Here is a 25169-nt window from a genome sequence, read left to right on the forward strand (position 1 = left end):
ATTCAATAATATAAACCATTTTTTTCAGCGAAAATAGATTGATTAGTATTTAATGATTATGCTATGTATTTTATAATTATTTATATGCTATTTATTGTGTTTATTTATTCCTTTCGATTTTTTTCAATGGCATAAATGTCCCTTCTTGTAAACCCATGCCAATAGTAACATTTGTTCCAATACCTGAGAATTTTGCTCTTACTGTTTGATGTGGTAACTTTTCAGATTTATTCTTCTTCTTATCATCATCATAATCATTATCATCTTTGCCATCCCATCCCATGCCCCTGAGCAGAGCATGCCCAAATTCTTCTATCGGTACCTCATCGTACTCTTCCTCTTTCGTTATTTCTGGTAGTTGTTCTAAATGTTTGTTCATAATGCTATTTTGATAATCTATTCCAATTTCAACACTAGATATACCCTTGGTAGTTTCGTCATCATACTGTTTCGCAGTATTTAATCCATATTTAATCGAGGCATCGTCTATACGCTCAGTATTTGATTCATCGACTATCGGGATCAATGGCTGGTTTGGAACAGGTTTAATAACCAATGGAACAGGTTCGTTTGGTTCAGATACGTCATCAAAATGTGTTAGCATCATTTTGGTTTTCTTTTTCAAGTTATTATCCTTTGAGTCCAGGAAAAGGTTCTTCATTTTAGATTTCTTGTTAGACTTGCTCTTGGAAAGCTTCCCCTTCTTTAAATTGATTGAAAAACCACTCATATTATCTTACCCACTTTCAGATACCTTAATAACATCAAATGACGACTATTTTGCCCACTCTTATCATTGTGCTTAATTGCTTTTAAATACACAAGACGTTTTCATATATCTGTTAATTTAACATTTTAGATAAGACGTAATTTTCAATGCCATGATATGAACTGAAATGAAGAATGAAACAACAATGAATCGTAGATCTTTATATTAAATAGATGGTACGCTAGTAAGTTGAGGTCCTACGGTGTAGCAGTATCTCTCTAAATGCAATGTGTCAATAGAGAAACAAGGATGTTAGCCTGTAGGCATGTTGCCAGGCTTAGACCCTTTGGACTGAATATTAGAACTTCACGAAACCTGTACCAATTACATTCCGCTAATGCAAGACTTTACGCTACAAAAAAGGTAAATAACAAGATAATAGATAGCACTTGGTATACCAAAGATGGACCTGACAGTAGTTCGAATGGACATAAACCCAAGCTCAGGAGCACAGTAGATTTTGCATTGGATAAATTAAAGGATAATTTAAACAGAGGAAAAGATCTGTACCGTAAGTACTCCTCTCAATTGGGAGAGCAGAAGAGTAAGATCAAAGGGGCTCTTCGAGAAGCGGAGAGTAGATTTCAAGAACAAGAAGCATTGGAGAAGAAAGATTCAAAGTTGAATTATAACATCGATGCCACCACAGGTGGTAAAATTACAGGTCTGCCGTCTGAAAGAGAAGTACATCGTAGAAGATGGGCAAGAAAACTTGAATATTATTTAGATTCCTTACAAGAGACGATATTTTCAGCTAGCAAAGCATTCAATGACGTTACTGGGTACTCTTCAGTACAGAAATTAAGAAATAGCATTGACTTTCTGCAAAATCAGTTACAAGAAACAAAGATTCAATTGAAACAAGTCAAGAAGGAATATGCCGATGCGATCGATAGAAGGAATAACTCTCAAAGAGAATTGAACGAATTATTACAAAGGAAAAGCTCGTGGTCCACAGATGATTTGGAAAATTTTACAAGAATATATAAAGATGATTCTCAAAATACAAAACAAGAACAAGAGTTAAAACAATCCGTACTGGAATGGGAGGCCAAAAACGAGAAGGTTAGCGAGGATCTGTACACTGCTATCCTGACAAGGTATCATGAAGAGCAGATCTGGTCGGACAAGATCCGAAGGACATCAAGTTACAGTTCGTTTTTCTTGATGGGGATGAATTTATTTCTATTTCTTGTGTTGCAGTTATTTCTAGAGCCTTGGAAGAGGCGTAGATTGACGAACTCGTTTGAGGATAAAGTTAAACTCGCCCTAAATGAACAATCTGCCTCTCTAAGTAAAGACTCAATCGAAAGTGTAGACAAATTGAACGACAAACTGGAGGCATTCCTGCAGACCCAAAATCCCAAGGAGACAAATCCACTAGATACAAGTGCCATCTGGACATGGCTAAGAGATATCACGACCAAATTACAATATTTTGAGTTATTCAACCCCAATAAAACCATCACTTTAACCCCACTACAGGTCTATTCCGTTCTCGCGATGACCAGTCTGCTTACCATCTTTCTCAACGCACTAGTCTAAACAGACACACACACACACACATCCACACATATACATATATGCACCTACATACACATCACCATAACATATCTTGTCAATAAACACCTTACTCCAGAGACTCCTCTTACATCATTAAACTCTGACACTTGAACTGTGTGACACTTACCTGGCATTTGACCACTAGCACGCCCGTTACCCGACCGCACGTTCCTTACATCTCCGGTGGCAAATAAATCATAAGATTCGAGATAACGAAAGGGAACTGCCACTAAGCACCACCATTTTAATATATATAAGTAAGTATTGGCTATTAAAGAGTAATAGAAGACTGATAGAACTGCCGGGTCCAGGACAGTAATTGTGCTTGGTCGTTATTAACTATTTTGTGTGTTTTAGAAGGAAAGAAAGGACCTTCTTTGGTGAGAAACAAGAGTCTATATTGTTGAGACACGTTATAATAATACTAGCTAAGTGAATTAAGAGAGTAGAGATACAAGGATATCAATCGAATATAATAATGGAAGAATTAGGTATATCTCAGGATAGTGTGGTTGTTGGTGATGAAAAGCCAGTAGTCAAGTCTTATGCCAGTTTGGTGGCCCAATTAGAGAATACCGGTGTTGGCAGTAACGGTTTGTTGGATGTCAATGGTGCGAACTCTGACGTTTATTTGAAATTGAAGAAACTAGAAAAAGAATACGAATTATTGAGTTTACAAGAGGAGTATATCAAAGATGAGCAGCGTCATTTGAAGAGAGAGTTGTTAAGAGCACAAGAAGAAGTGAAAAGAATCCAATCGGTTCCACTAGTTATTGGCCAGTTCTTGGAACCAATCGATGAAAATACTGGTATTGTGTCAAGTACTACAGGTATGAGTTATGTTGTGAGGATATTATCCACTTTGGATCGTGAACTGTTAAAACCATCGATGTCAGTGGCGCTATACCGTTATTCAAATGCTTTAGTCGATATTCTACCTCCAGATTCAGACTCCAGTATATCAATTATGGGTGATAATGAAAAACCGGACGTCAGCTATTCAGATGTCGGTGGTTTAGATATGCAGAAACAAGAAATAAGGGAAGCAGTTGAATTGCCATTGGTGCAAGCTGATTTATACGAGCAAATCGGTATTGACCCACCAAGAGGTGTCTTATTATATGGTCCACCAGGTACAGGTAAGACCATGTTAGTTAAAGCTGTTGCAAACAGTACCAATGCATCTTTTATTAGGGTCAATGGTTCGGAATTCGTTCACAAATATCTAGGTGAAGGTCCAAGGATGGTGCGTGATGTTTTTAGATTAGCAAGAGAGAATGCACCATCTATTATTTTTATTGATGAAGTTGATTCCATTGCCACAAAACGTTTTGATGCACAAACAGGGTCCGATCGTGAAGTCCAACGTATTTTAATTGAACTATTGACACAAATGGACGGTTTCGATCAATCAACAAATGTGAAAGTCATCATGGCCACCAATAGAGCTGATACTTTGGATCCAGCTTTGTTGAGACCAGGTAGATTGGATAGAAAAATAGAATTCCCATCCTTACGTGATAGACGTGAACGTCGTCTTATTTTTGGTACCATTGCAGCCAAGATGTCATTGGCTCCAGAAGCAGATTTGGATTCTTTGATTGTACGCAACGATTCATTATCAGGTGCTATCATAGCTGCAATCATGCAAGAGGCCGGTTTACGTGCAGTAAGGAAGAATAGATATGTCATTTTACAAAGTGATCTAGAAGAAGCATATGCCGCCCAAGTCAAAACGGATTCTGACGTAGATAAATTTGATTTCTACAGGTAAATGATCTTAAAACCTAAAGCAAACAATAAATTCGAAGCAAACAATAATTACAATCAAAATACAAATTGTTAAACACAGAATAGAAGCAGAAAGCAACTTCAACATGACTAGAACTTGTTTTATGCAACCACATGTATTCTCTATGATACGCGACTGAACACCAGCGAGTGTGTATTTTCTAGATGCTGCATACAATGATTATATAAATAAATAAAATGCATTTAATAAAGATTAAAACTGTCAAATTTCCATCAAATTAGGCAATCAGAAGTAAACGTTAAGTGGAGAGCACGCTTTTTCTCTGATGGGCTTCTCTCAACTCGATTGCATGCTGATACCTCTACCGATGCCAATGTTAACGACTCAACTTCGTTCGATATTGCATTCCATGTGTTCATAGCATAATCCTCTTTTGCTTATTCGACAGAATTCCAAGTCACTCTGCACGGCACACCTTGCAATATCAAAATTTTTCAAATTCCAGGAACTATTCAATGTTCTACGAGATGAGGTTCTATTTACAACTAACAACACTACCTTGAGAATTGATATTTATTAAACCAATTGTTTAATTATTGTTATAGCATAAATGTTAAGTTAAAGGGATAATTCTATCTGTGTTTAATACATATATACTGTTTTGTTAAATTTTTTTTTGGCTATTGCTTTCCCTGCTGACGTGGTTCAATTAATATAAAACAACATATCACTTGGCATTTTTCTGAGCTGTTTTGATCTGATAATACACCAACCAAGATGGATAATGAACAAGCTATATTGCAATGTATTGAGGATACTGTAGTATCAAATGATGTCCTTATCAAGGAAGCTGAACAAAAATTGTTCGAATTTCAAAAACAAGCTGGTTTCACTGCATTTTTACTGAAAATAGTCTCTAATACTGAACTTCCTTTAGCTGTTCGTATGTCAGCTGCTATTTACATGAAGAATAAGATTCACAGATCATGGAATGAATTACAAAAAGAAGATGGTATCAAACAGCCAGAACAGGCGCAACTTAAAGAAGCATTGATCCAGACTTTGATTTCCAATGTCGAAGATAGTCACATTAGACCACATTTAACAGAATCTATTAGAGCTATCTTGAACAACCAAGATGAATGGGATTTGACTCCTATGATTCATGAGTTATTAAGTAGCGGCAACCAAAACTATATTTATCCAGGGTTTTTGCTGTTGTTCGAAGTTTGCATTTTCCACAGATGGGATATGGTCGGTAGTAGATCCTACATTGACAAAGTTATCAACGATATTTTCCCAACTGTCGAAAATATTGCTTCTCAATTGATTAATTCCGAAGATTACAGATCGAATGAGTTGTTATACTTGATTTTGAAGTGTTTCAAATATGGTTGTTTAAATAATTTCCCAGCTTATTTTAACAATGTTGACAAGCTAAACTCATGGGTACAATTGCATTTATTTATCTGTGCCAAACCTTTACCTAAGCAAGTTTTGGATTTGGATTATGCCGATAGATCCCTAGATAAAAGAGTTAAGGTCAATAAATGGGGCTTTGGTAACTTGAACAGATTTATCCATAAGTTTAGTAGAACCACCAAAGTCATTACAAAGGAATTCTTGGATTATGTGAACAAGAATCTAGTTCCAACAATTTTACAAGAATATTTCAAAATCATCGAACAATGGGGGACAAAATCCTTATGGATCAGTGAATCATCATTATATTATTTAATCCAATTTTTAGAAAAATGTGTTAATACTGATGAACTATACCCTTTGGTTGAACCACATTTGGAAGTCATTATCCAGAATGTGATTTTCACATGTCTATGTGCAAATCCTCAAAGTGTTCAACTATTGGAAGAAGATCCTGAAGAATACACTAGACGTTACTTCGACTTGAATAGAGAAGGGTCAACTGCTGACGTCGCTTCAACTGATTTCATCTTTGTTGTTGGTGAAAAACGTCCAGAACAGATGTCTAAGATTTTACCATTCGTTAACGAAATCTTTAATAGTTTTGCCGCAAATGCTTCTGATATTAACACTGCTTATAGACAAGAAGGTTCATTAAGAGTTGCATCAACCTTATTTTCATTTTTAAGCTCATCTAATGAACTGGAAGGTATTTTCAGTCATTATATCATTGAATTTCTGTCTCAAAAACAGTATCCATTTTTAGTCGCAAGAGCTTTAGAAACTATCGCCTTGTATACAAATAGTTTCCAAGATATGAATACATTGTCTAAAATTTTTGAGTTAACATATAACAACTTCATGCAAAGTGATGTAATTCCAATCAAAATTGAGGCTGCTGATGCATTGAAATCATTAATTATTTCTAACCCAGATATTCATTCACACATTTCTCCTCAAGTTCCAGGCATTATGGAAAACTTATTAAAATTATCAAAAGAATTTGAAATTGATATTTTATCAGAAGTCATGGAGTCCTTCGTTGAAAGATTTGCTGATGAATTAACACCATTTGCTGAAGATTTAGCGAGAAACTTATGTGAACAATTTTTACAAGTTGGCCAATCCTTAATTGAAAAAGGCAGTACTACTTACACGAGTTCCGACCAAGATCAAGAACTACAATTAATCGCGTTACTCCAGACTATGACAACCATGGTTATGTCCATGAACAAAGTATCATTAATTGATATTTTAGCTCCTGCTGTAAAGTTCATCATCGTCAATGCTCAGATTTCCTTTTTAACTGAGGCTATTGATTTGATAGATTCATTAGCATTATCATCCATTGCTTTATATAACCAATTTACACCAGCGATTTGGGAAGTTTTCCATGACATATTGGATTCATACCAGACTTATGCTTCTGATTACTTTGAATCTTACCAAATATTTTTTGAAACAGTTGTATCCAGCGGATTTACTCATGATACCACTTATTTAGAACCATTTTTACAAATTTTAGCTTCCGAAATCGAAAGTGATGCTGATTACAATGTCGCCAGCGTTTTGAATGTATTAGTGTTTTATGCTCTTTCCATGAAGGACATTCCGTTATTTGAACAAGCTCTTAAGGTCTCCACTAATGAGGAATTAGATTTAGAAGATTCTGAGATCATTAAAGTATTTTTGGCTAATTTATTTGTTAAACCAGTCGAGACATTACAGATCACCGAGAAAACAGGTATGACTTTAGTCATGTTACAAAAATGGTTTGATCATAAATTCACAAGTGTTTTTGGTATAAAATTACAAGTCGTTGCCATTTTAACCTTATTAAAATTACCAGAATTACCAAGTTGTGTAAATGGATTCATCCCACAGTTTGCTGATAAATTAGTCACATTAATTGAAAAATTACCAGAAGCTATTAGAAAGCGTGATGCTATGGCTAAAGGTGAAGAAGGTTTTGATGAATTACTGGAAAGTCAAGATGACGAAGACTACTTTGAAGGTTACGAAGATGACATGAAGGAAACTGTCTTGGATGAAGTAAATTGTTTCCAGGATATAAGTGTCTTTTTTTCACAATTGCAATCAAGCTCTCCAGATAAGTATGAACAAATAATCGGTACATTAAGCGCTGAAAAGAGAAACTCTCTACAGGTGATTATGGAATTTGTATCACAAACATAATCTATCGACAAAAGCAATTTTGTTTTTAAGTAGACAATTACGAATATAGATGTCTTTATATAAAATAGTAATGAAGATAAAAAGATTTTAAATCACTTGCATGATTTCTAATGGTATATTTATTGTATTTTTTTAAGTTACTACAAAGTGTCATGGTAAAAGGAAATAAGTGAAGAAGATATGTTATTCTCTTGGTGACTAATCTATTACAGAATGAACATCTTTTGAACAAGATAGACTTCATTCTTTACAGTAAAACTGTCTTGTGCTAAGGCATATTGTAAAAATACTACGTTTAAAAATCATTGATGACGAAATGAAAAATTTTGAAAATGCGATGAGCATCGATTTCTGGAAAATGTTTAGCAGTGTGAGTATAGAGTACCTATATTATAAAAGAGTGGAACATTTCTAAAAGTCATCGTGTCTCCGATTGTGAACTAATACCAATAACCTCCGGTTGCAGCACTCATAGCATTGTACTATCAGAAATAAATTATGTCCATTCAAGGCTCTCCTGTTGTTCTATCAAGGTATGATTCAAGTGGTCAATATTTAGCATGCGTCACTGTTGAATTGGATAAACAGCGTGTTTCTGTTGAATCAATAGGTGATTCAAATTATAGTTTCGACAATCAATCATTTTTATACTTTGATGACTCCAATTTAGGTGTCTCCAGTTTGAAATGGAGCTATCTTGCATCTACCGAAACGTCATGTGTGTTGATTGGTTTAACAAATGGTGAGATTTGGATATATTCTCCATTATCAAATGAAGTTATCTATAAGTTATCAACAAACAACTCTTTTGAAATTAAGGATATCGATGTTTTAGATGAGAAACTATTCTGTGTTGACAGTAAGGACTATATATATGAGTTTTCTCTATCTGAATTTAAGATGATTCAACATTTTCAAATCGAATCATGTATTGCATTGAATAAGATCACTATTTTGCCAACAAACCCAAACCATATTTTGGTTGCTTCGCATTCAATTTTCTTGGTAGATATTACATCCAAGGAGGTACAGCTTACAATCCCAGGACATATGTCTCCAGTTAGCATTTTAAAGGTATTAAACAGTGAATTTATTCTTTCAACTGCGCGGGATGATAGATTCATGAATATTTATGATATAACTTCCGGTCTAACCAAAACAGTATTAGTTGCCCAATCTGACATCGTGGGTTTTTCAAATACAAGTGAAAATGCAATTGCTATCATTACAGAAGATGGTAAGATTGAAATTTTTGAAGATCCTTTAGTTTCAACAACTACAACTAAGAGAAGAGGTAATAAATCGAAACACGCTTCCAAAACTATAGAATTTAAATCGGAAAAGGATCAAATCATTCCAGCATTGAACTTATTTATCAGTGGTGACATACTAAATGTCACTTGGTTACAGAATGCTACTATTAGAAATTTTACACAATTAAAATGGAAAGAACTAGATAATAGTTACACCCACACAGTTGAACTTAATCATGGTAAAAAAAATAATTCGAAAGATCATTCTTTATATGGTCAAGATCTGGCCGCTGCCAAAACATATGCAGAAGGTAACGCTAGAGTCAGTTCTGGCGACAATTTTAAGCATGTTATGGATGTGATAAAACACATCGAGCAAGAAGAGGAACAAAGAGAGAGAGAAGGAGAAGAAGAAAGTTCGGAAACATTAGCTGATAAATTAGAAGCTGCATCAATTTCTCGTTTAAAAAATAAAAAAATGAAAGACTCAAAATCAGGCATTGCAACTGGTACGTTTACTGTCATCTTATCACAAGCATTGCAAGCAAATGATCATTCCCTATTAGAAACTGTATTAAATAACCGTGATGAAAGAGTTACCAAAGACACAATTTTGAGACTAAAGCCAACTTTAGCAGTTGTACTTCTGGAAAGATTGGCTGAGAGAATTGCTAGACAAACACATCGTCAAGGTCCATTGAGTATATGGGTTAAATGGTGTTTAATCATTCACGGTGGTTATTTAGTAACTGTGCCAAACTTAATATCTACGCTTTCATCTCTGCATTCAACATTAAAGAGACGTTCTGATTTATTACCAAGACTTCTAGCATTAGAGACAAGATTGGATTATGTTCTAGATACAATTGAGGTTGAGCAAAGCGATATCGTAGAAGAATTTGAATATGAAAATGAACAGTTGCTTGAACTTGAAGATGGAGAAGAAGAGGAATACGTCGAATATAACGAAGAATTAGATGACGCTGGATTGATCGATGATGAGGAAGAAAGTTACGAAAGTGAATCGGATGAAGATATGTCTGAAGAGGACGATGGAGCTGAACAAGGTAATAAGAAGAAATTAACTCCAGAAGAGGACATCGATGACGAGGAAGATGAAGAAGCCGGATACAGTGACGAGGAGATGTAAGATAGCATTTTTATAAAATAAAAATTATTATAAAAAATTTATAATATGTAGATATAACTTCAATTCGTAATCAAAAGAATATAATAATAAAACTAACACCATTGCCATACACATTATTAAACCATCAATTCATCAAAATTGAAGTATTTTGTTCTCCATGGATACTTACGCTTTTGCTACGTTTGTTTTGGAACTCTAATCCAACTAACGACAGATCTAAATGAATGAGAAGCCACTTAGTGTTTAGGAGGAATCTAATAGTAATCCAAACAATTCAATGCACTATTACAATCATAGAGCAATAACAAGTTTTACTTAACGATACAAGAACCAAGTTGTGAAGATTACAGTCTTAGTCTTTGCTCTTTGTATGTTTGTTCTTTTGTTCTCTCGAGAAGTGAAAAATTTTCCAGGCAGAAAAAGAAACGAAAAACTTTTGCGATGAGATGAGATGAGATGAGATGAGATAAGATGAAAATAGTTGCAATTCAAGTATTTGTTTCTATTGTAGTTTCTTAGATTACCAACGCATTACTAGAAATTAAGTATAGAGTAAATACAATAATTTAACTCTTCCCCCAAGTATCAAATTATTTAATTCAATGGTGAACATATAAAAACAATTTTTTTTCACTAGTACTTAAGATGATAGTTTTTTTTAATAATCAATTAATAGCAATCTGTTAATGTTTAAATTAATTGGGATATTAGTCCGATATTTTGATTTTCTTTAGTTCTGTCATAAATTGTTCTTATTATGTATAATATTTTGGGAGTGATCTTAATTCTTGTCTTCAGTTGAACTAAAACCAGTATCAAAATATCCAACATAAGTATATTTGTTAATATATAATCACCATGTCTGAAGCCGTTCAAAAACAATACATTTCTTACAATAACGTACATCAGTTGTGTCAATCTTCTGCCACTAAAATTAAAGAGTTTAAGCCAGATTTAATCATCGCTATTGGTGGTGGTGGTTTCATTCCAGCTAGAATTTTAAGAACTTTCTTAAAGGAAGAAGATGGGCCAACTATTAGAATTTTTGCCATTATTTTATCTTTGTACGAAAGGATCGCTGGTTCCGATGTCGAAGAAGCTGGCGTTAAGGTCAACAGAACTCAATGGATTGATTATGAACAATGTAAGTTAGACTTAGTTGGTAAGAACGTTTTGATCGTGGACGAAGTCGATGACACACGTACCACTCTACATTATGCCTTAAATGAATTACAAAAGGATGCTAATGACCAAGCTGCTGCAAAGGGTTTAAACCCTGAAGAACCAGCCAACAAAACTACATTTGGTATCTTCGTTCTACACAACAAACTGAAGCCAAAGAAGGCCGATCTACCAGAAGATATGATTAAGGATGAAAAACGTTACTTTGCAGCCAGACATGTTCCAGATCATTGGTTAGCTTATCCATGGGAATCAACTGACATCGTTTACCATACCAAGATGGCAATAGAACAAGGTAACGACGTATTTTTACCATAAATGTATCAAATTGCATAGAATAATGGATGTATATATGTTTCCATATGTATATAATCATTACTGTATAATAGTTTAAGTAAATGCCAATCACAGAAGTATGTTTAATATTTTTTACTAAGAACTTATTGATTTTGGCAAATAATTGATTAAAATCGTGTCTTAAATGAGTTACAATTCTCTCATAATGTCAGTTCGATAACTATAATTATTACTGTTAATTTATTACATGATACCTTTTCTTGATTATTTACTATCAAAAAGAATTTTTTATTTTGTATTAATATTATGTTACATTTATGACTACTTTCTGGTCAAACTTTGAGACCAATATACCTTTTTGTAATCCAATATATGTGGGGGCGGGATTGCAACCTATTGAGGAAACGTTAAATTTCATTAAATTAAAGTATGATATAATGCAAATAAGGATTGTAGCAGGCCTCCGAAATTTTTTGAACAGATATAATAGTATATTAAGTTTTTAGTTATTTTTCAGTTTATTTTGTTTCTTTTTTATCATCTCATTGTCAATTTAATAACGATCATATAGCACCCAAGTAATCTTCCTTTATACTACCAATGGCATGAATAGAACTAACTTGACTAATACAACCTTCTATTTTTACTCTGACTCTACTTTTAATTGTAATGACATCCTCCGCACTTTGGTAAGAAGGAGGATTAGAACCAGCATTAAATACCAAGTCTTGTGGCATCAAATGTTTAGTAACAAAAACCTTCATTGGTCCCACTTGTGCTTCGAAACCATGTTGAGAGCATGACACAACGGTACCGTCAACAACTTCACCTTTAAATGGCTTGAAAACAACTGCTCTGTATTTTACTGTAAATTCTGCAGAACCATCAGTTGCTAAAATTCTACCACGTTCAATTTCAATTTTGTCATAGTCTAGGACACATAATATATAACCAAACTTACCTGTACATGAACCTTCTACTTCTTGTAATAATTTAGTTTTTAAGTATTGTTTCATACGAGGGCCAAAAAAGGATGGATGCAAAATAATATTCAATGATAGATCTTTTATAAAAAACATTATTGTATACTGTAACTTTAACCTAGTATAAGTTTCAATGTGGTCCGGTACGTTCGTTTAATTTCGCAAAAGCAATGGTCTTCAGGGACTAACAAACACAAAAAGTTTGAATTATATGACTAATTGATGGATTAACTCAATTCAAATATATTACAAATGATCAATTGCCTTATCTAACATGTCTTCGTTACAAATTAATTGTATGAAATATTCTTTATATTTTAATGAACTTCATATTTCACTGTATGTTTTTTTCCAAAAAATAATTCAAATCTCAATTTTGGATATTTTCGTGTCGGGTGATACGCAATAATATGAGATTCTAAATAACAACTCTTAATGGAAGGAATCGATGAATACCTTATAAACCTCAACACAACTATACAATATTCAGTTAGTTCTCTGCTTAGTTTTTTTCTATTTTATTACTTTATTAAAACTATAAAATTGTATCATTAATCTACATTCAATTATTATTTGAAATTGGACATTTCTTTAAATAACTATAATACATGAATTGAAAAGGGAAAAGTTGTTCTTGAGAACCGAAAAATAATTCTACAAAATAATCATTTTTACTGTAACATGATGACCATTCGTTATAAAACCCATTCGCAGATTATTAATAAAAGGCTCTACATCAATTCGAGTTTTATTCCGTGTATTGTGAATTTTGGTTATTATTATTTTTTTAAGGTATTTTTTTTGTTACTTACAAGTCATCGGATAATTCAATTCCTAAACTTTTCTCTTATAATTGGATAATTATAATGGATAATTTCTTGCCAGGGTATAATTTATTTTTTTATTCTTTTTTTATTCTTTATGGTCTAAACTTTTAAAAGTTCTTTGAACGGTCGGTGTATAGACGTGGTGTGATATTCATTGCCATCAGTTCTTGGAATAATAATTTAGCAGCATATGGAATACGGATTTGATAAATATCAATTTTGTTATCACAACCTTTACATTCGAATTGGTTATGATTTAATTTAGCAATGACTGTCATCAACCCACAAATACCACACACATGAACTCTAAACGCATCAGAAGCTTCCATTAATCTTTCCTTTAAGAAAGCTGCTGCACCGTGTGCAATCATACAGTCTCTTTCCATTTCACCGAATCTTAAACCACCATCTCTGGACCTACCTTCTACTGGTTGTCTAGTTAACACTTGCATTGGACCACGAGCTCTGGCGTGAATCTTGTCGTCTACCATATGTCTTAAACGTTGATAATAAGTTGGACCAAAGAAAATTTGTGCCATTAGCTTTTTACCGGTATGACCATTATACATAACTTCGAAACCACGAGACTGGTAACCATGTTCACGTAATAATTTAGAAATACCTTCCACAGTAATGTCTGTAAATGGAGAGGCGTCACCTTCATTACCAGATAAAGCTGCAACCTTACTTAATAAACATTCAATTAAATGCGCGACAGTCATACGAGATGGAATAGCATGAGGATTGATGATCAAATCCGGAACGATACCTTCAGCGGTAAAAGGCATATCTTCTCTACCGTATGTGATACCAATCGTACCTTTTTGACCGTGACGAGAAGCAAATTTGTCACCGATTTGTGGAACTTTAGTGGTTCTAACACGAACTTTAACAAATTTTAGACCATCTTGATTGGTGGTAACTAATACTTGATCAACAATACCATTTTCGGTGCTTCTCAATGGTGTAGAAGCATCACGCTTCGAATGATATGCTGTTCTTTGACCTAATTCTTCTTCATCAGGGGAGATTGGAGTAGTCTTACCAATAATGATATCTTCACCAGAAACTCTGACACCAGGAGAGATTAGACCATCGTCATCTAGTTTATCATATGAACCATGCTTCATTCTCAAAGTATTGGTACGTTGTGGTTTTTCAAAAGTTTCGGTGATAGACATACCGTATTTCTTTTCTTGATCCATGTACGATCTAAAAAATAATGATCTAAACAAACCACGATCAATTGAAGACTGGTTCATAATCATAGAATCTTCTTGATTGTAACCAGAGTAACATGCAATAGCCACAATAGCATTTTGACCAGCCGGTAATTCTCTGAACTTTAGATATTCCATAGCACGAGTTGTACCTAATGGTTTTTGTGGGTAGTATAAAATGTTTGCCATTGTATCCATACGAACATTGTAATTCGTTAAGAAAACACCCATAGCTTGCTTACCCATCGCAGATTGATAAGTGTTACGAGGAGATTGGTTATGATCAGGGAAAGGAATAATGGAAGCAGCAACACCTAAAATCATAGATGGGTGAATTTCACAATGTGTGAAAGTGGTGGCGTGATGTACAGCTCTGATACGTTTAGCTGTGTCAGTTTCTACATCAGGTATGGCTTCAGGTTCATCGCTGACAGGATCTAGATCTTCAGGTTGCATAGCAATTAAAATAGATTCTTCTTCCTCGGCATCAATATATTCAACTAAACCTTCGTTTAACAAAGAAGTCCAGGTATATTCTTCAACATCTTCAAAACCACCTTCAATATCTTGATATTCGGTTGCCATTAATCTAGCAACGTGTCCCTTTCTAACTCTTAATTCTTTATGACCTAAATCATCATCATCATCAACTATAAATAGAGGTCTATAAACCCTACCTGCGTCTGTGAAAATTTTTAATTCTTGTTCACGAATATCTCTAATCATCGAAACTTCTGGATTAATATCACCTTTTCTTCTTAATGTTCTTAAAGTCTCCATTAATCTAGCTGGATTTCTATGAACACCATGCCAAACACCATTAACAAAAACTCTAGTAGCATCAGGAGATTGATGTGGAACATAATCTTCTAACGGTTCCATACCCCATTCACTTAAGAAAGTAATAATAGGCATTGGATCAGTACCAACAGAAATACAGGACATAAGTGATAAATTTTTGACCAAACCACAAGCTTGACCTTCTGGAGTTTCTGCAGGACAAACAAGACCCCAATGTGTATTATGTAATTGACGGGGTTTTGCTAATTTACCATCTCTACCTATAGGAGTGTTGGTTCTTCTTAAATGTGATAACGTTGATGAATAAGTATAACGGTTTAAAACTTGGGACACACCAGCTCTTGAAGTCATTGCTTTCTTTTGTTCACCCCAATTACCTGTAGCTAAAGCATACTTCAAACCAGAAGTGATTGTCTTAGCATTAATGGCTAATTTCATGTTGAAATCATTAGCTTCTTCTACTGTTCTTTGCATATAACGGAAAATGTCCTTGGTTAATTTTCTAAACAAGGTTTTGAATAATTGACCTAATAATGGACCTGCTAAATCTAATCTTTTCTTACCGAAATGATCACGATCATCTTGATCTTTACGATCTAATGCACATAATAATAATCTATTAATCATATAACCTAAGAAGAAAGCTTTTCTACTTTCAAAACCTTCTAATTGTGTAATATGTGGTAAAAATTCTTTTTGTAAAATATCTCTTGCATATTGAATTCTCTTTTCCTTCTTAATACCTAAAGCGGTACCACGACGACCAATAAAATCTAAAGCCGTTTCACGATCTTGGATAACGAAACCATCTTCCACACAAGGTTTTAACATTTCTAACATTTGCCAATCATTAACATCATAGCAAATATGTTCTAAGATTTCACCATCTGGAATGATACCTAAAGCTCTAAAAATGATGACAATTGGAATATCTTGTTTAATGTAAGGTAAGGTTGCTTTTATAGTTCTAGTTGAACTACTCTCTCTACCATATAATTTAACTTGTAGTGTACTAATAAATCTAGAACCTTTTTCTAAAGCAGATCTAATTTCAGCTACGTGAGAAATTGGGGAAGGAGCAGCTTTTTTGAAGACTTGAACTATATTACCAGCAGAACGTTCTTGTGCAATTAAAACTTTTTCTGAACCATTAATAATGAAATAACCACCCATATCGAATGGACATTCTTTTAATTTATATAAATCAGATTCTGTAGCGTCACTCAAGTAACAATTCTTTGATCTTAACATAACAGGTAAACGACCAATGAAAACTTTATCATTTTCACTGTCTTCTTCACTTTCTTCGGCAATTAAATTATATTTTAATTCTCTACCTGGGACATCAGTGGCTTCATAAGTTCTCTTATTAACATCGACGAATAAACCAGAAGAATAAGTTAAATTACGTAAACGAGCTTCTTGGGGATATAATGCATGGGTAACACCATCAGATTCATTTACCATTGGTTTCGTGACATAAATTTTACCAAAACTAATTTCATATTTTCTACTTATGTTATCTGATTCAGTAGTATGTTGAGCCAATTGTTCCAAAATTAAAGTAGAATCTTCTGAGATAATATCTTGTAGAGTATAATCAACAAATTGGTTGAATGAGTCTAATTGTTGTGATACTAGACCTTTTTCACGGAAAAAAGAAGAAATAACAGTCCATGAATCTTCTGCTGAGATTGGAGCATTCTCATCTTCAAAACCATAAGGATCTTCATCAGCATAATATTCTTCACCTTGTGACATTTTCGTTGTAATTTGGTGTATGCTCTACTGTATCTGTATGTATGTATATATGTAACCGTTTTTTTATAATTGGAACCAAATAAAGAAATGTTAATCAATATCAAAAATATATATATCAACCTGTATGTTTATAATTCAAAATGAAACAAAGGGCCTTTTAAAAAAAAGAACTGAAAAAAAAGAGTTTGAATTAAACAAAACAGCCCCAACAGATATCAAAGGAAAAGAATAGCCTGTTGTCCTCTTATGTAAAGCAAACTGTATATAAACCAATTATACAAATACAGCTTCATACACACTTATAACAACTAATACTGATTACTAAAATATATTTAATTATCATCATTATTATTATTTTAAATTTGAAAAATCTTTAAAATTTAAAAAAATAATTAATTAACCAGACACAAAATGTATAAAACATACACGCTCGTGTCTCGTGACTTACCCGACATGCCGGCGCGCACTCGAGAGCCAACCAAAGTTGCAAAGAGATGGTGTTTCGTGAAAAACTGAATGTCATCGTAGACGAAGACCATAATAAATATTATAACATACAATAGCAGTTCCAGATATATGAATGTATATATAACTGTAAAGATGTGGAAGTGGTATGTGGTTTGACGATTATTTATATTGTTGGATACACACACATATACATATATATTAAGATATCTGTGTGTGTTTGAAATCGTCGTCAAATAAACTGCTTATTTTTTTTTTTGCACATATAAAAGGGATGGCGATGATGAATTTAAATGGTAATAATAGGTTCCTAACTGTTTGTTTAAAGAATACTAATTTCTTATCTTCTTCTGCTTTTAAAGGAATATCGTTGATTAGAGGTTTAGCTACTGTTTTGAATTCTAATGATTCGACGAAAACAATTGAAAAATCAAATATTTTAAATGTTAATAATGATGATAAGGAACGTTCTAGCGGTAGGTTTAGTTCAAGAGTTATGAGATTAGCTCGTGAAAGTATTGCATTGGGCAAGTCTCATTTCAGAGTTGGTGAAAAAGAATTATATTTTCCAAAGGCAAGAGTTATTTTGTTAAGACCAAACTCTAAACACACTCCGTATCAGGCGAAATTCATTGTACCTAAATCTTTTAATAAATTGGATTTAAGAGATTATTTATTTCATGTATATGGCTTGAGGGCAATGAACGTGACTACACAATTACTTCATGGTAGATATACTAGAGCCAATGCCGGTTCCCCAAGATATAGAGAACCACAGATTAAGAAGATGACAATTGAAATGGAGCAACCTTTTATTTGGCCAGAGGAGCCCAAGGCGGAAGAAAATGATTTATGGGATTCGCATATCATTCAAGAACTAGAGAAATATAGAGATGATAACTTAACATTCGCGATAGGTTCTGATAAATTTAAGCCTGGGTCATCTTTTGGTGGTGCTCTAGGACCATACAAACCTACTGCTCAACCATTCGTACCAAGGTCGTTGAAAAGGAAGTTCAATAATCAAAAAAGAAGATCCAAATTGAAAATAGACTACTTGAAAGGTCTAGTGAAACTGAACGAATTTGTAAATAGATAAATTTCTCAAAATGAAATTAACAGATGATCAAATGTGGTGATGTTAGATTCTAATAAATTTTTAGAGTGTATCTTTTGTAAATAGAGGAGTTGTATTATATATTAATGGAATATACAATTTTAAATTCAGGATATATATATATATAAATATATGTAACTATATGTTTTGTATTGGTTATTAGCAACAGCATGACTGTTAATTCCTTAATATTCGCTGGTTAATCTGCATAACAATTGTACTGTTTCATGAGGTGACGCAATCCAAAGGGTGCATCCGGCTAATCTGGCTTTAACATCGTTAGCTAAACCAGATGGATTAAATTGGTCACCGACATGTAAAGTCTCGTATGGCTTAATTGGATTATTTGGAGAATAAAAGTTTTGCAAGATTCTAACACCTAAATCCTTGCCACCGATATCACACCAAACATCACTACCGCCATCGAAACAACTGAATTGCACTCTTGTGGCAGGCTTAAATGTATCCAAGGTGTTTTGTAAAGTTAAAACAATCTCTTCTAGTTGCTCTCTTGACAATTTAACACGGACTGTTTTGCCTTTAATATGATCGAACTTTTCACCTGGCACTAAACCAACAGCCCTACGCTTACGAATTAAAACAGTCTCTGGTGGTAGTTTTAAAGTTTTCTTCATGTGAATTAATGTCTGTTCAGCAAAATCTAAAGTAAGATCCATATCGGATTCTTCCCAGGTTCTCATTTCTGGTAATAACCACAAATCTTTATCGATTGGTCTGAAACCAAATTCACCTGTTTCAGGATTTTCAAAATATTGGAAAAGGTAATTCGATTCACCACCCATGACAGTCAAATTACACTTTTGATCCTGAGTAAGCGAAGTTGAACTATAAATAGCAACCAGTAAACCATGCAATCTTTCTTGGTATTTGAGCGCTTCGTCATAACCTGCTGCCGTACATATACCAACTCTGATATCTGATTCTAATAATCTTACCATATAAGGGACAACCGGATCTGAGTCTACTAATGAACCTCCATCTTCATAAAGGGTGACATCACCATCAAATGTAACTAACTTCAAAGTATTAGAATTCAATCTTTTCTGCTTAATGAATTGGAAAACTTGAGCAGTGTTTAAAATATGTCTTATATCATTAAAACTTGGTGCAACCATTCTACGTTGAGAAATAGCCTTTTGCGAATCTTCCCATAAAAATGCCTCTTCTAAAGGTAATGCAGTAAAAAATGGGCCAATTGACGGTACCAATTGCTTCAATCTAGATTTCTCAACAATCTCATATTGTTTGCTAAATCCAACATCTTCATTATCTAACAATCCGTTTTGTTTATCACTTTCAATCTTCTTATTAATCAAATTTTCAATATCTTGAAAAATCTCAGCATATTGTTTCCTAACTCTTTCTGTAGTTCCATCTTCGTTATCGTGTGAGACAGCATGCAACACAAATGGCGCTGCTAGCAGTCCCTTAATCCAATCAATAAACTCATCTTTACGATGGGCTTTCAATTGATATTCTACTCTGTACCTTGAAGACATTTCTTTCGTATTTATTTATTGTTCAATTGTTCTTTATCTGTCTTTCTAAGTAACATTAATTTTTCATTATCAATCATTAATTCCATTTAACCAAGAAGAAACATGAGTTGAATAAATATCATTTTAACCGCCAGTATTTATATTTATATTTATATAACTTTACATATAGAGTAAAACTGAGATATCCGATATATCTCCACCCCTCTTTTACACAAGTGACCTTTGATCGTTTAATTCTTCAAAATCAAAACCTCACGTGACATGTAACTCCGATTCTCAAAAGAGAAAAACTGTTGCAACCGCAAGGTGTCACTAAATAAGATTGTGACAGTAACTGGATTTATAGAGATATAATTGTAGTTTAATAAGCAAATATATATCGTTAAATTGTTTTTAAATGGACTATGTAAAGATTAAAAGAAAACTGTAAAGAAGCAACCACTAATAAGTTTTGAAAGTTATTAATCTGTATCTATATATATATATATGTATATATATGGGTGAGCTCACAAACATGGAAAAAAAAGATAACGAAATTGAACATCTTGAAGATATAAATCAATATTCAAGATATGAAGAAAACAATGGTAATTCTGGTGTGGTAAATTCGGCTGCAACTAATAATATGGAGAAAGATACAAGCCAAATAAACTCTGGTGGGCTGTCAGAGGCGGACCAAGAAAAGGACTCGAATCGTATTTTGCCGACGTCTGCTAAAGGAAATGCTGTCAATCAACCTCCAAGCCAACCTGTAAGTGGGAATAAATATAATTTTGGTAATAACGAATATTATAATTTAGAATCTGAAACTGCAGGTGCACCCATTGTATCTTATGATGAAAAATTCCCAATTGAAGGCATTGAGAATAAAAAACATTTTTGGTCAAGAATTAATGATTTCCCATTTACAATATTTTTTATACTGGTTGTGTTTGGTTTTATTGCAGTTGCAGCCCTTACTTTAAGATCATGGGCTCAGGTGTATTCTTCCACTGGATCTGGGATATACAATTCAACAGCTACTGATACTTTAAATACAAACTCTGTGATTTTGTTGGTATTTGTATGTGTTATCGCGGTCATTTTTGGACTTATTGGCTTGTTTACGTGTTATAAGTTTCCAAAGTTTTTCATATATGCTGGGATGTTGGTGAATATACTTTCATGTTTAGGAACTGCAATAATGTACATGTCACTTAGATATTGGTCAACAGGTATCATTTTTTTAGTGTTTACTTTCTTCACTATTTGGTGCTATTGGGGAATGAGATCAAGAATACCTTTAACAGTTATCATCTTGAAGACCATTATGGAAGTAATAACCAAACTTCCACAAATAATATATGTACAACTTATAGGAACAATAATTTTGACGGCGTTCAGTTTCTTATTCTCTTCTGTTGTTGTATCCACGTATATTAAGTATGATCCTAAATCAGCAAACTCTGGATGCAATGTCTCAGGTGGAAGCTGTTCATATTCAAAGTTAGTAGGTATACTGGTATTTGTGTTTTTTAGTGGTTACTACATTACGGAGGTAATTAGAAATTGTATTCATGTCACAATTTCTGGTATTTATGGATCATGGTATTACTGGTATAAAGTCCCAAATTCCTTTCCCAGGTGGCCAGCACTTGGCTCTTTTAAGAGGGCAATGACTACTTCCTTTGGGTCAATTTGTTTTGGCTCATTAATAGTTACCGTTATTGAAACAATCAAGGAAATTGTAAGATTGTTAAGACAAGGCAGTCAAGTTGATAACTCTTTTGGTTCCTTTGCCGGTATAGCATTTATATTCCTAGATTGGATAATTTCTTTCTTGCAATGGGTTGCGCAGTATTTCAATCATTATGCGTATTGTTTCATTGCCTTATATGGGAAACCATATTTGAAGTCAGCTAAAGATACTTGGAACATGCTAAGAGATAAAGGCATCGATGCATTGATTAATGATAATTTGATTAATGCAGCATTGGGTTTCTACGTATTGTTTGTATCATATATGTCGACTCTCTTTGCATTCCTATATTTAAGATTTACGACACCTGACTATAATAGTTCTGGTACCTTCAATTTTCCATTAACTGCCTTCTCATTTTTAATTGCATTTCAAGTATGCAATGTCAGTGTAGAATGCATAAGATCGGGTGTTGCAACCTTCTTTGTAGCTCTATCTAAGGATCCAGAAGTGTATCAAAATGATTATCCAGAAAAGTTTGATGAGATATTCAATGCTTATCCGGATGTCTTAGATAAATTACGTCCTCATTAAGCTAAATAAAAGGTAATATTATTTATTGATGTATACTTATAGTATATATGTTCAACTGGGTTTATTTACATGAATATAATTATTCTTAATAATCTAGTACACTTAGCATAGAACTAAGCAGTCCTCTTTTTGTTTGTAAATTCAAAATAAAGTAATATGTTATTTATATGAGTTCTATCATTTTAAATTCTAGTTTTGGTAGTTGTTTTTAAGAATTAGTGTTGTTTTCCAATTCATTATTTGTCTTTTGAACAAGGTCATTGAATTCTGCTGATTCATTTGATATATATTCTTTCACTTCCGGTAAACCAGTATGAGTACCAGCAACGGTACCAAATAATGCATCACCAATCATACTTTCATTCTTAGATTTTATTCTAGATGCACTCAAACTTAGTTTGGTCCTTAGTAAATCTGAAGTTTCCATGGAAAATGCTTCATCTATCTTTTTTATCAAATCTTGTTCTGTTACAATGAATTCATTGGTTGCGTGGTATAATTCAATTAATTTTTCTAACTTTCTTTCCTTTGCTTTGAATTCAATCACCTCTCTATTGTATTTTCTCTTCATATTCAATAATTCTTCCTCCTCTGGAGTTCTTAATCTGACTAGCGGCTCGTTGATCAATTTTTCCAATGTAGGAACAGTCAAATCTGAACTTTTTTCCTTCTCCAATTCTTTCAAATGTGCCTGCTTTTCTTGCTCCAATAGCATTTCTTTCTTCTTCATTAACTGTTCTACTCTTATCAATCTCTCCTCTTCGTTACGGAAAGCTTCCATTAGATATTCTCTACGCAAACTAGCTTTAGTTTCTTTAATTTTCTGTTCCTTAGATTTTAATTCTTTTTTATTTTGAGGCAGTGGGACAGTCTTCGAAATCAATTCTTCAACATTGATGAACACCACATCCGATTGAACTCTCTTAGAGCCCTTTGGATGCAATACCCCGTCTGCATACCCAACACCATTTCTACCGGTCTGTTTAGGTTGAGTTAACTTGCTCATTAACTCGGTTTGTCTAACTGTTGGTTTCTTCAAGATATTTCTTGTGGCAGGAAGAATACCACTTTTAAACCCATATTTCGCAGCACCTTTCCCCATTTTGCAACTATTATTCAGTACGCTCAATTATACTCTAGTTTTTAGCGTCAAGCTGTCAATAATAAGAAATAAACAGTGTAAAGACAACTTGATCGATTCGTTATTGTATTCTTTTTAATGATCGTTAAACTGTAGTGAATACTTCCTCTTTCTTTCTATGTAATTGTTTTTCTTAATGAGCTAAGTTTCAATATTTTAAATAGTAAGGATTTGGTATTATACATAGTTAAGCTACGTATTACCGGGTAAAGGCACTACAAAGAAACAATGTGGTTTATTATAATTGCATTACATGTATATATATACATAGAAGTGTAATGTAAGTTTTACGATTAGATTATAACTAACTAGAATTTAGCATTGGGTCATGAAGTGAAGGGGAAGAAGATTTTTGTTGCACATCATAACTTATTATGTTCTTTCAAAGCCTTTATCGTAGCTTCCACTATAGCTGCATGTTCTTCTTGGTGAACTCTTGCTTCATAAGCTTCTAAAGTCTCGTTACCTGGTATAATTTGCAACTTTTTAACCACCAACGGTTCACCTCTATCGACTTCCTCTATGACATAGTGAACCATACAACCTGCTTCTAACGGTTTATTTTGCTCTTGACATTGATTCCAAGCTAATTCAATCGCATGTGTAGTGCCATCAAATGCTCTAGGTAATGCAGGATGCAAATTAATTATTGGTATGGAATCTATATTACTTAGAAAAGTTTTTCCCAATATCAATAGCCAGCCTGCACATACGATCAAATCTGGAGAGTGTTTATTTATTATTATTGATAAGTCTTTTTCAAATGCTCTTCTTGCAATTTCACGATTTACTGTATCTTTTTTATCGATGTCTTTATTATATTGAAACAACGAATGTACTACCGTGGGTATATTATTATTGTGCGCTCTTGTCAACCCATAAGCTTTCTTGCTTGAAGAAATAACAACACTAATGTCCACATTTTCCAACCGGCCAGTATTTTTAGCGTCGATCAATGCTTGCAGATTAGAACCTGATCCTGAAATCAGTACAACAATCTTAGGCATTTGCAGTTGCTATATACATATATATTTATGTATATGTATATAGTCTATATGTCTATCTATCTATCTCAGTCACACAAGTCCTGTATTCGTAAGAGGCCTATAAACTTAATAGACCATTTCACACTCAATTGAACTACCATCAGACCTGCAAAGGAACAACTAAGTTATATGGTATGGAACAAGATACCAGGTGTGTTTATACTTATGCTTGTGCCGATATATATATAAGTGATAGTGGATGTCTTTAGAGGAGTCATTTTGCTTCCATAGTATTAACAGCATTTCTTAACTATGCGTTTAATTTTCTGAGTTTGCGTGTGACCCGGCTCAGCGGTTATTTTTCTGTCCACCAATTTGCATCTTGCCTTGCAGCAGAAAAATGCACGCAGAGAGACACAGAGGACTGACTCTGTTGACACGAAAGATCCCTCCACTGCTGACCCGGTCTTCGATCAGCGGTGTTATGCGTG

The 25169-nt window shown here is 33.6% G+C and overlaps 13 protein-coding genes across 13 annotated transcripts; 7 read left to right on the forward strand and 6 right to left on the reverse strand.

Moving 5' to 3' along the window:
• Nucleotides 1-100: 100 nt before the first annotated feature.
• SPP2 (spliceosome ATPase-activating subunit SPP2) lies at nucleotides 101-730 on the reverse strand (the record flags this gene model as incomplete). The annotated part of the gene is made up of 1 exon (XM_003687491.1): nucleotides 101-730. One exon carries the CDS (start codon nucleotides 728-730, stop codon nucleotides 101-103), a length of 630 nt encoding a protein of 209 aa, XP_003687539.1.
• A 261-nt stretch (nucleotides 731-991) lies between these two features.
• On the forward strand, nucleotides 992-2314 carry SHE9 (She9p; the record flags this gene model as incomplete). Its single annotated transcript, XM_003687492.1, has 1 exon — nucleotides 992-2314. The coding sequence occupies one exon, from the start codon at nucleotides 992-994 to the stop codon at nucleotides 2312-2314; it is 1323 nt and encodes a 440-aa protein (XP_003687540.1).
• A 496-nt stretch (nucleotides 2315-2810) lies between these two features.
• On the forward strand, nucleotides 2811-4106 carry RPT3 (proteasome regulatory particle base subunit RPT3; the record flags this gene model as incomplete). Its single annotated transcript, XM_003687493.1, has 1 exon — nucleotides 2811-4106. One exon carries the CDS (start codon nucleotides 2811-2813, stop codon nucleotides 4104-4106), a length of 1296 nt encoding a protein of 431 aa, XP_003687541.1.
• A 756-nt stretch (nucleotides 4107-4862) lies between these two features.
• On the forward strand, nucleotides 4863-7703 carry SXM1 (Sxm1p; the record flags this gene model as incomplete). The annotated part of the gene is made up of 1 exon (XM_003687494.1): nucleotides 4863-7703. One exon carries the CDS (start codon nucleotides 4863-4865, stop codon nucleotides 7701-7703), a length of 2841 nt encoding a protein of 946 aa, XP_003687542.1.
• A 498-nt stretch (nucleotides 7704-8201) lies between these two features.
• Nucleotides 8202-10106, forward strand: UTP5 (Utp5p; the record flags this gene model as incomplete). The annotated part of the gene is made up of 1 exon (XM_003687495.1): nucleotides 8202-10106. The coding sequence occupies one exon, from the start codon at nucleotides 8202-8204 to the stop codon at nucleotides 10104-10106; it is 1905 nt and encodes a 634-aa protein (XP_003687543.1).
• An 858-nt stretch (nucleotides 10107-10964) lies between these two features.
• Nucleotides 10965-11606, forward strand: HPT1 (hypoxanthine phosphoribosyltransferase; the record flags this gene model as incomplete). Its single annotated transcript, XM_003687496.1, has 1 exon — nucleotides 10965-11606. The coding sequence occupies one exon, from the start codon at nucleotides 10965-10967 to the stop codon at nucleotides 11604-11606; it is 642 nt and encodes a 213-aa protein (XP_003687544.1).
• Nucleotides 11607-12148: 542 nt separating this feature from the next.
• On the reverse strand, nucleotides 12149-12664 carry RPB7 (DNA-directed RNA polymerase II subunit RPB7; the record flags this gene model as incomplete). Its single annotated transcript, XM_003687497.1, has 1 exon — nucleotides 12149-12664. The coding sequence occupies one exon, from the start codon at nucleotides 12662-12664 to the stop codon at nucleotides 12149-12151; it is 516 nt and encodes a 171-aa protein (XP_003687545.1).
• An 838-nt stretch (nucleotides 12665-13502) lies between these two features.
• On the reverse strand, nucleotides 13503-17177 carry RPB2 (DNA-directed RNA polymerase II subunit RPB2; the record flags this gene model as incomplete). The annotated part of the gene is made up of 1 exon (XM_003687498.1): nucleotides 13503-17177. One exon carries the CDS (start codon nucleotides 17175-17177, stop codon nucleotides 13503-13505), a length of 3675 nt encoding a protein of 1224 aa, XP_003687546.1.
• Nucleotides 17178-17925: 748 nt separating this feature from the next.
• On the forward strand, nucleotides 17926-18741 carry MRP20 (mitochondrial 54S ribosomal protein uL23m; the record flags this gene model as incomplete). Its single annotated transcript, XM_003687499.1, has 1 exon — nucleotides 17926-18741. One exon carries the CDS (start codon nucleotides 17926-17928, stop codon nucleotides 18739-18741), a length of 816 nt encoding a protein of 271 aa, XP_003687547.1.
• Nucleotides 18742-18944: 203 nt separating this feature from the next.
• On the reverse strand, nucleotides 18945-20279 carry ISN1 (IMP 5'-nucleotidase; the record flags this gene model as incomplete). The annotated part of the gene is made up of 1 exon (XM_003687500.1): nucleotides 18945-20279. One exon carries the CDS (start codon nucleotides 20277-20279, stop codon nucleotides 18945-18947), a length of 1335 nt encoding a protein of 444 aa, XP_003687548.1.
• Nucleotides 20280-20904: 625 nt separating this feature from the next.
• Nucleotides 20905-22551, forward strand: PNS1 (Pns1p; the record flags this gene model as incomplete). The annotated part of the gene is made up of 1 exon (XM_003687501.1): nucleotides 20905-22551. One exon carries the CDS (start codon nucleotides 20905-20907, stop codon nucleotides 22549-22551), a length of 1647 nt encoding a protein of 548 aa, XP_003687549.1.
• A 208-nt stretch (nucleotides 22552-22759) lies between these two features.
• Nucleotides 22760-23653, reverse strand: PET123 (mitochondrial 37S ribosomal protein PET123; the record flags this gene model as incomplete). Its single annotated transcript, XM_003687502.1, has 1 exon — nucleotides 22760-23653. One exon carries the CDS (start codon nucleotides 23651-23653, stop codon nucleotides 22760-22762), a length of 894 nt encoding a protein of 297 aa, XP_003687550.1.
• Nucleotides 23654-24054: 401 nt separating this feature from the next.
• ADE8 (phosphoribosylglycinamide formyltransferase) lies at nucleotides 24055-24699 on the reverse strand (the record flags this gene model as incomplete). The annotated part of the gene is made up of 1 exon (XM_003687503.1): nucleotides 24055-24699. One exon carries the CDS (start codon nucleotides 24697-24699, stop codon nucleotides 24055-24057), a length of 645 nt encoding a protein of 214 aa, XP_003687551.1.
• Between the last annotated feature and the right edge of the window lie 470 nt (nucleotides 24700-25169).

The sequence above is a fragment of the Tetrapisispora phaffii genome, chromosome 10, assembly GCF_000236905.1.
Source record: "Tetrapisispora phaffii CBS 4417 chromosome 10, complete genome".
In the NCBI taxonomy this organism is placed as follows: domain Eukaryota; kingdom Fungi; phylum Ascomycota; class Saccharomycetes; order Saccharomycetales; family Saccharomycetaceae; genus Tetrapisispora; species Tetrapisispora phaffii.